This window comes from Grammomys surdaster, unplaced genomic scaffold (assembly GCF_004785775.1).
Source record: "Grammomys surdaster isolate TR1022 unplaced genomic scaffold, NIH_TR_1.0 126612, whole genome shotgun sequence".
Taxonomy (NCBI): domain Eukaryota; kingdom Metazoa; phylum Chordata; class Mammalia; order Rodentia; family Muridae; genus Grammomys; species Grammomys surdaster.
The window spans coordinates 1,947,590-1,962,811 of NW_021621401.1; the positions used below are offsets into that span (position 1 = coordinate 1,947,590).

General features: G+C 48.6%; 2 protein-coding genes across 2 annotated transcripts in view; both read left to right on the forward strand.

Annotated features, from left to right (window-relative positions):
• The window catches only part of LOC114615270 (serine protease 41), a 7,816-nt gene extending 4,717 nt beyond the window's left edge, over window positions 1-3,099 (forward strand). Inside the window, exons 6-7 of the mRNA XM_028761003.1 lie at window positions 2,230-2,387; window positions 2,722-3,099. Coding sequence (XP_028616836.1) covers window positions 2,230-2,387; window positions 2,722-2,961 — 398 coding nt within the window. The 3' untranslated portion in view covers window positions 2,962-3,099. The remainder of the gene's footprint in view (window positions 1-2,229; window positions 2,388-2,721) is intronic.
• Window positions 3,100-8,205: 5,106 nt separating this feature from the next.
• Window positions 8,206-10,626, forward strand: LOC114615281 (serine protease 33). The gene is made up of 6 exons (XM_028761011.1): window positions 8,206-8,285; window positions 8,657-8,680; window positions 8,798-8,960; window positions 9,091-9,362; window positions 9,601-9,770; window positions 9,945-10,626. The coding sequence occupies exons 1-6, from the start codon at window positions 8,240-8,242 to the stop codon at window positions 10,101-10,103; spliced, it is 834 nt and encodes a 277-aa protein (XP_028616844.1). The 5' UTR covers window positions 8,206-8,239; the 3' UTR covers window positions 10,104-10,626.
• Window positions 10,627-15,222: the final 4,596 nt, after the last annotated feature.

The following is a 15,222-nucleotide window of genomic DNA, read 5'->3' on the forward strand; positions in this document are numbered from 1 at the left end:
AAACCCTGTCTTGAAAAACCAAAAAAAAAAAAAAAAAAAAAGATTTACTTGTTTTTTATTTATATGAATACACTCCAGTTCTCTTCAGACACACCAGAAGATATCAGATGGGGGCATCAGATCCCATTACAGATGGCTGTGAGCCACCATGTGGTTGCTGGGAATTGAATTCAGGACCTCTGGAAGATCAGTCAGTGCTCTTAACTGCTGAGCCATCTCTGTAGCCCTATTCTTATGAAGTAGAGTTGGGGCTTGTTACAATATTTTGATATACATTTTAGGCATGATAGGTAAGAGGGAAAAGCTCAGGTGTGGGCCGACAAGTGGATGAAGAGGTTTGCTCCCAAGCCTAGCGACCTGAGTTCAATCCCCAGGTCCCACTTCATGGGCAGAGTCAGGTGTCCACTGACTTTCATCATTGCTTCATCCCCTCATCCCCACCCTGTCCCTATAATTTTTTTTTTAAAGAGCACGGATTTGGGCTTCTCTGAAAAGGGCCCTTTTTTCTTTCTTTCTTTTTTTCTTTCTTTCTTTCTTTCTTTTCTTTCCTTTTTTTTTTTTTTTTTTTTTTTGAGACAAGGTCTGTTTTTGCTGTTACTGGCTGTCCCTGAACTCATTATATAGATCAGTCTGTCCTTGAGCTCACAAAGTTCTGCCTGCTTCTGCCTCCCTAGCGCTAAGATTAAAGATGTTTGCACTAGTCCAGGTTGTTCTCCTTTGCCTCTTAAGATCAGGAGAAATGTCTCCATTTTGTCTTCTGTGCTACTTTCCAAGAACCGACTTTCGGGTACGTTAGTTTTTCTGTCTGGCTTGATTATCACCCTGTCCTCCTCTGCTCTCATCTGTTTGTTACATAGTTCCAGAACTCACTATGTAGCCCAGGCTGGCCTTGAACACATAGTCTTTCCACCTGGGCCTCCTGGATATAAAATTATAGGCATTTGTTAGTGTGCACTATGCTTCCATTATTCTGTTTCTCAGGCAGTTCTCGGGGTTGTTTGTTTGTGGTTTCGAGACAGGATTTCTCCATTCAGCCCTAGCTGTTCTGAAACTCACTCTGTAGACCAGGCTGACCTCAAACTCAGAGAGATTTGCCTGCCTCTGCTTCCTGAGTGCTGGGATTAAAGGTGACTCCACTCAGCCTGGCAGCTCTGGGTTTCATTTGCACTCTCTTTCTGTTTCCTTAGATGTAAGGGGAAGTCACTACTTTGTGGTTTCCCTCTTTGTTAATGTAAGTATTGGCAGCGGCTCACAACCAACTGGAATGGGATCCAATACCCTCTTCTGCTGTGTCTGAAGAGAGCGACAGTGCACTCACATACATACATAAGATAAATAAGTCTTTAGAAAGAAAGAAAGAAAGAAAGAAAGAAAGAAAGAAAGAAAGAAAGAAAGAAAGAAAGAAGGAAGGAAAGAAGTAACAGGTGCACACCTCCACACCTGGTGTTCGCATGGGTTCTGGGGACTGAACTCAGATGATCAGGTATCTGTGGTCCTCAGGTTTGTACTGCAAGCGCTTTTCACTCATGAGCCCATCTTATTGGCCCTGGGAATATTTCTTAAGTGTTCATCTTATTTTCTGTGTTGTACCTGAGTGTGTGTGTGCGTGCGTGTGTGTGTACCCAAGTGCATGTTTGTGCGTGTGTTTGTGTGTGCACGCACGTGCGTGTTCGTGCCTATCAGAAAACACATCAGATCCCATGGAAATAGTTACAGACAACTGTGAGTCTTCATGTGGGTTCTGGGGACTAAACCTGGGTCTTCTGCAAGGGCAGTAAGTGCTCTTATCAGTTTTCCAGCCCCAACCCTGAGAACATTTTAAAGACAATGTTTTTCTTTGTAGTCTAGGCTGGCCTCAAACTCACAATTCTGTCACCTCCGTGCTGAGAGTCAAGGCATATACCACCAACCTGGTGAATTTGGGAATCTCCATCTTTCCATCCTGTGTCCCCAAACTATCTGAGCACCCCTAACCTCTCTCCACCTGTGCTCCAGCAGAGGACTGTCCCCACTTGCATACTCAGGAGCCAGCCCTTCCAGCGCAGACATGGAGGAATTAGAGGACTCAGGGAACCTCCACTTATCTCCCCGCTGGTTCCTTCTGTCATACTGGACTGTCCATGGTGTGGGGCCATCAGCAGGGGACACCACCATCATGTAAGCTGTGTTCTCGTGCCCTAGAGAGTAGAAGAGACCATAACACTGTGCTCTGTATCTTCCTACCTCCAGAGCCTCTGCCACCGCCCTATCACCTCCGAGAAGTACAGGTCACCATCCTAAACAATAGCAGGTGCCAGGAACTGTTCAGTGTTCCCTCCCTACACCACTTGATCACCAAGGACGTGTTCTGTGCTGGTGCTGAGGATGGGAGCGCAGACACCTGCAGTGTGAGTATGCCTTCGTCTCTGAGGAAGCCGCCCCCCCACCTTGCAGGTCTGCCATCAGCCTGCCTTCACTTCATCTGTGAGAAATCACTTAGAGCCTTTAATTACTCAGCCTATAGATCTACCTCTCATTTCCCACTTATGATATTTTTCTCCATCATCCCTGAGACCCTCAGAGGTGGAAACCATAGCCCTACTTTCCTGATAAAGAGACTGAGGATCTGTGACTGCCAGGGGGAGACATCACACAGTCTTCTACCCCACAGTGTTCCTTGTCCCCTTGACTTTTCCCAACTCCACCTACCAAACCATCAGGCTTATCCTTGCTGCTCTTCAGGGTGACTCAGGAGGACCCTTGGTCTGCAGCATGGATGGTCTCTGGTATCAGATTGGAATCGTGAGCTGGGGAGTAGGCTGTGGACGGCCCAACCTGCCTGGTGTCTACACCAACGTCAGTCATCACTACAACTGGATTGAGACCATGATGGTCCTCAATGGTGCAGGCAGGCGTGATCTGGCCTTACCCCTGCTGTCTGTCACTCTGCTCCAGGCTCCCTGGATCCTAAGGCCCACCTGAGCCCATGAGGCTGCAGCCTTGGGCCTAAAGCACCATTGTACTCTCCGTAGCCCCAGGACATTCAGTGTAGGGTAGGGACATCCTGCTTCACCAGGCCTTTGTCTTGTCTTCTTTGCCAATAAATTCATTGTGTATATCAGAGTTGGCACTTTACAGGACATTATGGAGACCTTGTGACTTCCTGGACACTTCCCTGTGTTCATCTTGAGTGGTCCAGCCCAGGACACATGATTGCTTGTCTAGGCTTTGGTTGCAGACAGCCCACTGTCAGCAACAGTGGAGTGTGAATAGGAGCCCCAGCTCCATGGGAAGCTTAGATTCCTGACTAGATGCAGAGCAGAATTTCAGATTAAACCCATATCTAGTTAGAGCTTCTGCTGCTGTAGTAAAACATCACAGCCAAGCCTGGCAGTGGTGGTGCATGCCTTTAACCTCAGCACTTGGAGACAGAAGCAAACAGATCTCCAAGTTCAAGGCCAGCCTGGTCTACAGAGCGAATTCCAGGACAGCCAGGGCTCCACAGAGAAAACACACACACACACACACAAACACACACACACTACCATCATCACCACCACCACAATCAACTTTTGGGAGGAAAGGATTTATTTCAGCTTACAACTATAGGTCACACTCCATCACTGAGGGAAATCAGGGCAGGCACTCATGGCAGAGACATGGAAGTAGGAACTGAAGCAGAGAGCATGGAGAAAGCTTGTTTCCCATAGCTTGCTCAGTCTGCTTTCTTATAAAACCCAGGATCATCCACCCCAGGATGGTGCTGCCAACAGTGACTTGTGCCATCCTACCTCAATCACTAATCAGACAATTACCCCCCCCCAAGACTGTGCACAAGCAAATTTGGTGTTTGTTTGCTTGCTTGTTTGTTTTGGTTATTCAAGACAGGGTGTGCTGGCTGTCCTGGAACACATTCCATAGACCAGGCTGGCCTTCAGCTCAGAGATCCTTAAATGCCTCTGCCTCCCCAGTGCTGGGATTAAAGTATGCCTAGCCAGCCAGGCATGGTGGCACATACCCTTAATCCTAAGACTCTGGAAGCAGGGGTAGGTGGATCTCAGTGATTTCAAGCCCAGCCTTACCTACAAAGTGAGCGACAGAGGAAGCCTGTCTCCTTTTTTCTACAGTCCAGAACTCAAACCCAGGAACCTGCATCACCCACTTTGTGAGTTGTCCTATGTCAATTACCATAATCAAGATGGCCACCTCTAGGATTTGGTCACAGGCTAACCTTATTTAAACAATCCTTCACTGAAATCCCCCTTCCTCAGTGTTGTTTTAATCCCAACACTTCTCGGAGGTGGAAGCAGGCCAATCTCTGTGAGTTCAAGCCCAACCTAATCTACAATTTAAGTTCTAGGACAGTCCCAGGCCACACAGAAACTGTCTCAAAAAACTTAGAGGTGGGGGGAGGTACGGGGGGAGAGAGAGAGAGAAAGAGAGACAGAGAGAGACAGAGAGAGACAGAGAGAGAGAGGAGTGAGAGATTCTTCTGAAGTGATTCTGCATACTGTGAAGCTGATAGTTAAATTGACCATCACACAGGCTTCCTAGCACACTGCCTTAAATTTGAGTCTAGCTTGGTCTAGTATATTCCAAGACAGCCAGGATGAGAGTGTTGGCCCATGCCTTTAATCCTAGCACTTGGGAGGCAGAGGCAGGCGGATTTCTGAGTTCGAGGCCAGCCTGGTCTACAGAGTGAGTTCCAGGACAGCCAGGGCTACACAGAGAAACCCTGTCTCGGAAAAAAAAAAAAAAAAAAAAAAACCTAACCATCACAAGGATTAAAAAAGAGAGAATACGACACACCAAGTGTGTATGTGGGATCTTCAAGAGAGCCACAGTAGGTGTCTGGGCAGTAACCATATATGTGATTTTGGGTGGCTCCTGAAACTACAAAAAGTTGCTAAGAATTCTCTTTTCTTTCATTTTTTCCCCTCTCTGATTATTATTTTTCTTTTTTAATATGTATGAGTGTTTTGCCAAAATGTCTATCTGTGCACCACATACACATCTGGTGCCCGAGAAATTGCCTCCCTTTTGAAAAATAAAGGACAGGAGAGATGGCTCAGCGGTTAAGAGCTCTGACTGCGCTTCCAGAGGACCTGAGTTTGATGCCGAGCACCCACATAGCAGCTCCCAGACATTTGCAGCTACACACCTTAAGTATTGTTCATCCTGTTTTATCATTCTTTTTTTTTTTTTTTTTTTTGGTCTTTCGAGACAGGGTTTCTCTGTGTAGCCCTGGCTGTCCTGGAACTCACTCTGTAGACTAGGCTAGCCTCGAACTCAGAAATCTGCCTGCCTCTGCCTCCCAAGTGCTGGGATTAAAGGCGTGTGCCACCATCGCCTGGCTCTGTTTTATCATTCTTATTTTAGATATTTCTATATAAAAGGAATATTGACCAAATATGGTGGCTCAAAGCCTTTACGTTTGGCACACCAAAGAGAGACAGAAACAAGTAGATATCTATAAGTTAAGGCCAGCCTGGTTTACATATCGAGTCGGACCAACTGGGGTTACACAATGAGAACTGTTCTCAAATAAAATAAAATCAAAAATATGCTGCCTAAAAAAGCATCTTTGCACAGATTTTGTCTATTGGTGGCATTCTTTGTTGTTTTGGTTTGGTTTTATTCTTGTTTTTCAAGACAGGGTTTCTCTTTTTATTCCTGGCTGTCCTGGAATTCACTCTGTAGACCAGGCTGGTCTCATGTCAGGAGCCTGGAATCTGGGAGCGTGTCAAAACACATGCCGTCCCTTAGGATCACCTGAGATCTCCGGCAGTTTCTAGCCTGTGTTCAACCAGAAACCAGGCTGCCTTTCATGGTCCTACAAACCATTACACCAGTACCACACGCCCCTGCTCTCACCATGGCCCGTGCAACACATCTTAGAATCAGGACTTAGCTGCATGGAGTTTGTCGGGGAATGCAAGCCCAGGTAGGTGAGGACGCATTGTTTCTTACCATTACAAACTGAGTCTAACAGGGAGACGGGCTTAGGACAGTCTGTGCCTCTGTTTGGCTTGGGTTTGGGGCTGCTCTCTTCTTTCTCCCAAGGTTCAGAGGGGCAACATTCAACCAGTTGCAGACTTTTCCCCTGAACTCAGCCAAATTCTCCAACAGAGTTTATCTCCTTGTTCAGTGCGACCCATCTCTCCGTGTCTTCCAGCCTTGCTGCCTCACTCTGGACTGCAGCTTCCAGGCCCTGTGCCAGATGGGGTACCCACCACAAAGCTTGGCCCTGACCCCAGGGCTGACCATCTCCTCTCAGGCCACTCTGACCCTCCTTAAACCCTCCTTAACCCTCCTCCACTAGTCCTTAATCTTTCTAACAGCCACAGACATTGCACTAGGGGCTCTTGGACTCACCTTCTAGGGGCCTGACCTGGAGCAACAGAAGATCCCTGAAGTTCAAGGAGGATGGGCGCGTTTGTCTTCTATCCTTCCTGCAATTTTATAGACTTGGACACATGTCTGGCATTGCTCCATGCTCCATGGCTCACCCAGCTAATCTTTACAACAACCAAGTGATCGGCTTTATAGATGAGAAAAGCGAGATGAAACGGAAGTTGAATAACTCCATCAAAGGCTCAGCATTGGAGGGAGGACATGCCAAAGCCAAACTTCAGAGAGCTGAGTCAGTTGGATCAACTGATACTACTATCACCACATCACCACCCCGCCCTCTGTTCCTTCCTCCCCCCCCCCCGTGTTTGTGTGTGTGTGTTTGTGTTTGTGTCTGTGTGTTTCTGGGGGTCAAATCCAGGGCCTCAAATAAGCAAGGGCTCTACCACTGAGTTATCCACCTCCAACAAATATGGGGGGTTGTTTATCTGAGACGGGGTTTCATGTATCCCAGATTGACCTCAAGCTTGCTACGTAGCCAAAGATCATCTTGAACTCCCGATCCTCCTGAGTCTGTCTCTAAAGTGCTGGACCCCTAAGTGTGTGCCCACCCTCAGTTTATGTCATCCTGGGTTAAAGCACTCTGCCATCTTAGCCACATTCTCAAGCCTTATGTGTGGGTTTTAAGTTTGGTCTTTGGCTGTGGACAGCAGAAGCCAAGTCTGAAGTCTGCCTTCCTCCCTGTAATCCAAGCACTGAACCACAACAGAGCCCTTGTCTTGCCTTCATCCTGTTGGGTTGCTCAGCCTTTTCTCCTTATTCCCAGTTCTTCAATGCCAGCCCTGTACTGAGCACAGTTCTGCCCAGTGGAAACTCTCTTAGAATGAATGCATCCTCTCCTTTATTGGTTTTTCATGACATAATGAAATGCCAGAAGCAGGTTAACTTTATAAAGAAAAGAGATCCCTTACCTGATAGTCTTATAGATGCAAAGTCATGGCACTGGCATCAGCTCAGTTCTGGTGTTCCTTGCTCTATCCTGGTTACCCCCAAACCACAGAGTACACCATTCCCCATAGTGCACAGTGCTGCTTGTGGCCAAGGTGTTCTGGCAATTTGAAATTGGTCATTCTCCACTCCAAGCTCCTACTGACCTAAAACCCAGAAGGGACCAGCCAGGCTGGGGTCTGTGTTCAGGCCTGAGATCTAGAGTGTGGGTCTGGGGTCTGAGCTTCCCTGTGAGGTCAGCTGGCTTGGCTGAGCTGGGATTACTGAGCAGAACAATGGCGCTCAGAAGCCCCAGAGCTGGTCTCCCAAGGCAGCAGGATCGGGTTTAGAGATGAGCTTCCCAGGAGCTTCTGGAGCTTCCTGGACTAACCGCAGCTTCCCCACCCCACTTCTCAGCCTCTGGTGTCCTTTTCCTTCACCTCTTAAGTTCTGTTCAAAGCATCTTTGTTTAAAGCTGTTCTGGGCAGCCACAGCTCCGCCTTGGCCTTGATAATTACCCGAGCCTCCACCTCCTCTGTCTTTTAAGCCCCCAGGCCCTCCCCTGGCCCTATCAGAGAGAACACCAGGCTTCAAGGGTAAGAGCAGGACCCAAGGGGTGCTAGGAATGAAAGATGGGGACCAGAGGGTGAGGCTCCAGGGTTCCTACTGAGGTCTAAGGTGCCCAGATCTGAGGTTGGGTATGCTTTGTCAGAGTTGGTCACATGGAGTCTAAGACACAGGTAGAGGTGTAGAGTCTGGGCTTCAGTGACAGGTTCAGGACGAAGCAGAAATTAACGGCAGACAAAACAGCCACAGAGGTACAGGATTGGGTAGGACACACCCTCTAGCCTAGAATGCTCTGCTCTGCTCCCTACCACTTCCAGACCAAGCTACCTGCACCCAGGCCAGTCCTGAAGATAGGATGAGGGGTGTTTCCCACCTCCTGCTCCTGCTCCTGTTGGTGGTAGGTGAGTGGGGGCGAGGGTTAGGGGTACTTCCACAGAGACTTTAACTACAGGTTGCTCACCTCACCTCTCCCGGAGCCTGGTACCTCTAGGGCATTGTGGGACATCTGATCTTCATTCCGAGGCACAGAGGCTCTCTGGCACTGTCCTTGGGCTCTTCAAATCTGAGTATGTATGCCCGTATGTATGTAGTGCTTAAGTCTCACCTCCCAGTGCTCTGGGGAGGGAGATGGAGGCGACCAATGGCACAGAAGCTTGGCATGAGGTCAGTGTAACAAATATGTTCCACCTTCTACCTAATCTAACCGCTGACCCAGGCTCTGTTACCTGGCACCAAATCTCTAATCTAGTCCCTTGACTGCTTCCTCCTACAGGAACCAGGATGCAGGAGTGTGCAGGTAAGGAAGGTTGGGAACCACTTCCTCCTCCTCAGCTTGTCCCCGTCCCCCTTCCTACACTCACTTCCCAGACCCCAAGTCCCAGGCAAGCCTCTGTGCCCTCTTGTCCTGTCACAGCTTGTGGGCAGCCCCGCATGTCCAACCGGATCGTTGGAGGCCGGGATGCTCAGGATGGAGAATGGCCATGGCAAGCAAGCGTTCAGCACCGCGGAGCCCATGTGTGCGGAGGCTCACTCGTTGCACCCCAGTGGGTGTTGACAGCAGGTCACTGCTTCCCCAGGTCAGTGCTTGCTCACTATTCCAGCTCCAGGAAAGATAGAGGCGTGTTGCCTGGGGAGGGGTGGGCAGTGCCTGCTCCTGACAGGCCCATGGTCTAGGTGCTGTCAGCAGCCCCCCTGTCTGTTCTGCAGACGGGTATCACCATCAGAGTACAGTGTGCTCCTGGGAGCGCTGAGTCTGGATGTCACGTCACCCCATGAGCTCTTGGTTCCTGTGCTGCGGGTACTGCTGCCTCCTGACTACTCTGAGGACGAGGCCCGCGGTGATCTGGCACTGCTGCAGCTGCGTCACCCAGTGTCCCTGAGTGCCCGCATCCAGCCTGTCTGCCTGCCTGCACCAGGGTCCTATCCACCACCAGGTTCTCCATGCTGGGTCACTGGCTGGGGTAGCCTTAGCCCAGGAGGTAAAACATAGTCAGGTTAAGGAGGCACCGGGTATTACTTTCTCCTCCATCTGACTGTGAATCCTGGTCTTTCTCAGTCCCAGTGTGAGATGCAGAGTCACATGAACCCAAACCTCCCTTCTATCAGACTCAAGGAGTCCCGGTTTGCAAATCAGACCCTCCCGTTCATTTTTTCCCATTGAGCCTCACTTCAAGCTGTTCACTCTCCTGATTCTCAGATCTGTTCCTTTTCCCTCAGTACCACTCCCAAAGGGGAGACCCTTACAAGGAGTGAGGGTGCCACTGCTGAACTCTCGAGCCTGTGACCGCCTCTACCATGTGGGTGCCAATGTGCCCCAGGGCGAGCGCATAGTCCTACCAGGGAACCTTTGTGCTGGCTACCGCAGAGGCCACAAGGATGCCTGCCAGGTGTGTCTACTAACCCTCACCCTCTGGAATTGGTTCCTCAGCCACTTACCTCCCTAGAATCCAGGACTGAGGAGGTTACAGACCTCCAGCCTAAAGCTACTACCCCAGGGAACTGGACCCTGGGAAAGTGGCCTTGAAAAAATCCCATGTCCAAAGCTCGCCTTTTACCTACAGGGTGACTCTGGAGGACCCCTGACCTGTATGGAGTCTGGCCGCTGGGTCCTGGTGGGTGTGGTGAGCTGGGGCAAAGGCTGTGCCCTGCCCAACCGTCCAGGTGTCTATACCAACGTGGCCAAATATAGTCCCTGGATCCAGGCTCTCCTGAGCCTCTGATGCTGGAGGGGTTAATAAGGTGAATCTGGAGCTGCCGGCCCATCCCACGCCCCCCTCTTTCTTACATGAAGCGGAGATGCTCAGAGTCCATCTGCCTATCCCCTTCCTTCCTCCCCTCCTTCAGGCCCATCTTCTGTCACTCAGGGATTCTCTGAGTCCCCTGCAGTTACACTCTGCCCTCTCCTTTTGGTTAGGATTTAGCTCATCTGGCCTGTGTGCCCTTTGTTTCCTGGAGGAAGTCAGACAGAAGCATAAAAGGAAAACAGAAGCATTAAAGCATAAGAGAACTCCCACACCAGGGAGTCTTCTTGCTGACTTAGAAGGTTGAGGGACCACAGGGCACTGACAGCCAGTGGGGGGAGAAGTCTGTGGCCACCAGGAACCTCATTCTGCCAACACTCCGGAGTCTGGATACAATTTCCCCCATCTTCCAGTCCCTTACCTTCACACAGGTGAAGCCCTCAGCAGAGAGCACGAGTGAGCTGCCCAAGCTTTGGATCCACTAATTTTTAGATTTAATAAATATATGTTCTTTTAAGCTGCTACCTTTGTGGCAGTTTGTGACAGGGCCATAAAATCTAATATATATAGATTTTACCTAACTGTGATGGAGACATGCCAGAGGGAAAAGAGGCTAGCCATCTGTATGTCACATCCCAGGCGCAGGAAGCCCAGCACTACACATCGATAGAGAGGGGTCAGCTCCTAGTGGGTCCAAGAAAACAGAAACCATGTCGGACCCAGAGAAGGCCAAAGCTTTCTCTCAGGAGCTTAATGACGAGGAGGCAGAAATGTGGTAGAGAATGACCAAAGGCCTGAGTGTGTCTGAGTCTTCCTCAGCTTCCTCTTCTCCCATCTCATCCTCTGTGTCAGGAATCCAGTGGGCTGTACAAGACGCTCACCGGCCCAAGGGAGAGCTGTGTAGGAGCATAGCTCAAGGCTGCTTTTCCTGCCCATGGTGGAGAACAGTGCACTAAATCATAGAACCAGCCCACCTTTGGTGATAAGGGAGGAGGGTGCTCAGGAAAGTGCATAATTATTGCAGGGCAACCTACAAATAGCCATGTGCATATCTATGGCAGGACCCCGGAGTTCCTGCGGAGAAAATTCTGACTGCTCATGATGTTCCTGTAAGTGTATCAGCTCATGCCCTTCTCCGCTACCTACCACCACCATCATCCTTACCTGGGCCAGTCAAGCAATCCTCCCAGAAGCCTAAGAGGGTAGTGTATGAGGAAACCCTGGGAGAGAAAAACCTTGGGGTCCTGGGCTTACCATGATATAAGTCATGAATCCTAGTCCAGACAGCCCAGTAATTCTTAGGTATGGCTGACCAGGTAGCCAAAGAGATTCTAGAAGCAGAGAACTAGGATCAGCTAAGAACACCACAGCCTGTGTGATACGTTCTTGAATGAAGGGAGGAAGGAGGCTCACCACACCACTTCATCAAAGACTTGTTGTTCCTATTTGCCAAGTGAGAAAAACGGTGCCCAAACTCACACCCGAGACTAGTCACAACTGGCAGGGTGGTAGACCAGTGTTCATCCCTAAGCAGTCTGCTTTTCTCCACCTTGTCTGGCTTCTTAGCCCATTGGTGGATTATCAGTGCATGTTGCTAGTAAGGCACGGATCTCAGGTCTCTACTGTCTGTTGCATCTAGTCTGACTGCGAGGCCAGATCCAGGCTGTGACCATCCTGCTGAAGCTCTCAGAAGCTATCAGCCGCAGCCTATCCACTGGCCACAGCTCTTCACTGCAGGCCTGATCCACTAGCAGACAGGATGGGAGACTTGGAGGCTAGGAGGACTGCAGTGAAGACCAATGAAGGACGCTGCACACGACGGGGAGAGACTTCACAGGCTTCCCAAGGAGCCAGAGGCTACTAGCTCAAATAACAGATTACTGTTACCTCCGGGAATAGATATTGAGTGCTAACGCTCAGAGAGGCTTTATAATACACAGAAGGATGCGAGTGTGCTTCCGTTGCTGGAGTGCTTTCCTGGAATACATAAAGCTCTAGGTTTGATCTCCAGAACCCCATAAAACTGGCATGATGATACACACCTCTATAATCCCAGCACTTTGAAAGTGGACGCAGGAGGATCAGAAGTTCAAGGTCATCCTCAGCTACACAGAAAGTTTAAAGCCACCCTGGGCTACTTGAGACCCTGTCTGAAAACAAAAGGATAAACTTCATAGACTTGTTAATTCTCCCAATCCCTGTACTGAACCCAAAGGCTCGTGCATGCTAGGCAAACCTACTAACTACTAGTTTAAAACCCCAATCCTGTTCTCTCTTCTTATGGTTGCTTTTGTTTTTGTTTTTTTTTTTTAATATGAGTTGCTCTGTTCATATGTATACCTGCATGTCAGAAGCCAGCATCGGATCCCTTTATAGACGGTCGTAAGCCACCATGTGGTTTCTGGGAATTGAACTCAGGACCTCTGGAAAATGCAGCCAGTGCTCTTAACCACTGAGCCATCTCACCAGCCCCCTATTCTCTCATTATGGAAAATTAGGCCTGGATGAAGTTAACCGCCCAGAGCTGCAGGGTCACCTCGGGAGCACGTTTAGTCAGTCACCAGTCTAATGTGAGCCAGGCCAGCAGCATGATGGGTTCACTTGGTAAGTCAACCAAGCCAGGAAATGAGTGACCTTGATTGCTTGTAGCAGATGGAAACCCTGGAGAGCTTCCCTTAGACAGTGTCTCACAGAAAAAAACGGAGAAAGGGGAATTTATTGGAAGACTCACCAAAGTTAATACCAGAAAGGATTGCCATCGCATGAAGAGGTTTATCACATGAAGAGGTGTGTTCTTGCATATGTACAGTTTGAGATCATGCTTCACAGCTTCACTTTTTGAAAGAAAACTTTGAAACAGTGTCTTACTTTGTCACCTTAGCTGGCCTGGAACTATGTAGACCAGGCTGGCCTTAAACTCACAGAGATTCACCTCCCCCTGCTTCCCGAGTACTGGGATTAAAGCTGTGTTCCTTGTGTTTCCTTTTTAATTATGTGTACAAGTGTGTCTATACGTGTGTGCACGAGTGCTCACAGAAGCCTGTGCTATCACATGCCCTGGAGCTGGGGTTACTGTGAACATTGGGAACTGAGCTCTACAAGAACAATCATTTCTGCCATTGTGGGAGCCGAGTCGTCTTTTCAGTCCCAATGCATGCTTAAAACATAGAATGGAAAAAAAGAAAGAAAAGAAAAAGCTTTCAGAAATTGAAGAAAAAAAAAAAAACAAACCATAGAAAGGGGGTGGGGCAAGAAGATTTCTGTAACGCTTGTAACCTCAAGGCCAGTTGATACTATATGGGGAGTTCCAGCCCAGCTAGGACTACACAGTGAGACCTTGTCTTAAAAGGAAGAACAGGAAGTTGTGCTGTATACCTGTGATCCTAGCACTCAGTCAGGAGGTTGTAGGTAGAAGAATCAAAACCTCAAGGCCAGCTCAGGCTATTAAAATAAATAAATAAATAAGTAGGGGCCATTGGATACAACAGTGCATACTGCTCTGCAGAGGACCTGAGTTCAATTCCTACCACCCACAGCTGTCAGTCTACAACCACCTGTAACTCCAGCTACAGGGAACCCCTGACCTACCCAGGCACTGCACTCACACGAACAAACCCCCACACAAACATAAACTTAATATAAAAAAATTTAACTAGGGTAGAATGCCTGTATCAGAGAATTTAGTATTCCAGTAAGATCAGAATGAGCTAGGCTCTCTCAAGGTAGGTTTGGTAGCTCCCGAGTTCAAGGCCAGCCTGGTTTAAGAGTATCAGGAAAACTTGCTCCAAATACAGCTAGTCACACTTTGTTCCCACTTCCCTAACAAGCTCAGACAGACCATTCTCCAACTTCAAAGCTGTGTGGAGCTTTGAGCCACTCACTAGCCTTGTCTGAAATCGGACTCTGATGGTTGCCCACCTCTAACAGAGAAGGTGAGGAGGCCTTTGGTCTTGTAGTTTAGGATGGCACAAATCAATGTATGAAGGGCCTGAAAAATCAAGTCCATGGACCCTTCTGGAGACTGAATCTAGAAGGGAAGGTGGACTGTTGATCTGGGCTCCTGACTAGAGGGGACACTACCCTGTCTTCTTCAATCCCAGGAAATGTACCAGAGATAGTGAAAGGAATGAAGATAATCCAGAGAGCCATCATCCACTTTCTATTACTTGGACATGAAGGCTAGAACCTAGGGTTTTTTCTATTAGTAACTGACTTGCCTGGACTTGCTCAGTTTTTAGGCCTCGTCTCCTTAACTGCCAATTTGAAGTCTGTCATGCAATCAGTCTAGTCTTTTCAAGACTGTTAAAACAATGGTCCCCAAGTAATCAGGATTTTCCCAGGAGTCCCATGTTGGAATTAAGGAAAGACTTGTCCTAAAAATGTCACAGCTCATCAGACCATCTTGTAGGACAGTCAAATGATGGGCTATACATTGCCTAGCACTGCTTATTTGTTCTCGTTCAGTTTAACCCCTTTCAAGAACTCCACAGCAGACTTGGGAGAGTCACTGGACCTCTTCCTATGGCCAAATTAAGTAAACCTATCTCTGCTTTTCACTAGTAACATTTTTTAGCTGGTGTACTAGGACCAGGTGGCCAAGTCTAGCTAGTTAGGGTTGACCCTAATACCCTAATAACTTCATCACCAGTCTCTAAAGCAATAGCTTCTTTAGCTCCTAACGGGCCACAATGCACAGCTGAATTGGATTTAATAAACCCTTAGGCTCAAGCCTGAAGCAGGATGAGGACAATACAGAGTGGCGATAAGATCCAAAATTGTGCCGGGCAGTGTTGGCGCACATCTTTAATCCCAGCACTTGGGAGACAGAGGCAGGCGGATTTCTCTGAGTTCGAGGCCAGCCTGGTCTACAGAGTGCGTTCCAGGACAGCCAGGGCTATACACAGAAATCCTGTCTCGAAAAACAAAAACAAACAAACAAACAAACAAATAAGATCCAAAATTGTACACCATCTCAAAATGGCTGTAAAGTTACCCCCTCACGATCACTGCATGAGCCTGACCCACAAATAAATGTGGGCTGGAGAGATAGCTCAAGATTATGAAGACTGGCTGCTGCTCTTCTAGGAGTTAGCTAGGT

Excerpts from the sequence above, each read along its gene's own strand:
- LOC114615281 (XM_028761011.1), top strand. The coding sequence starts at position 8,240 with ATGAGGGGTGTTTCCCACCTCCTGCTCCTGCTCCTGTTGGTGGTAG. Across the intron at positions 9,363-9,600 it reads GGGTAGCCTTAGCCCAGGAG|TACCACTCCCAAAGGGGAGA; the intron begins GTAAAACATAGT and ends CTTTTCCCTCAG. Across the intron at positions 9,771-9,944 it reads GCCACAAGGATGCCTGCCAG|GGTGACTCTGGAGGACCCCT; the intron begins GTGTGTCTACTA and ends TTTTACCTACAG.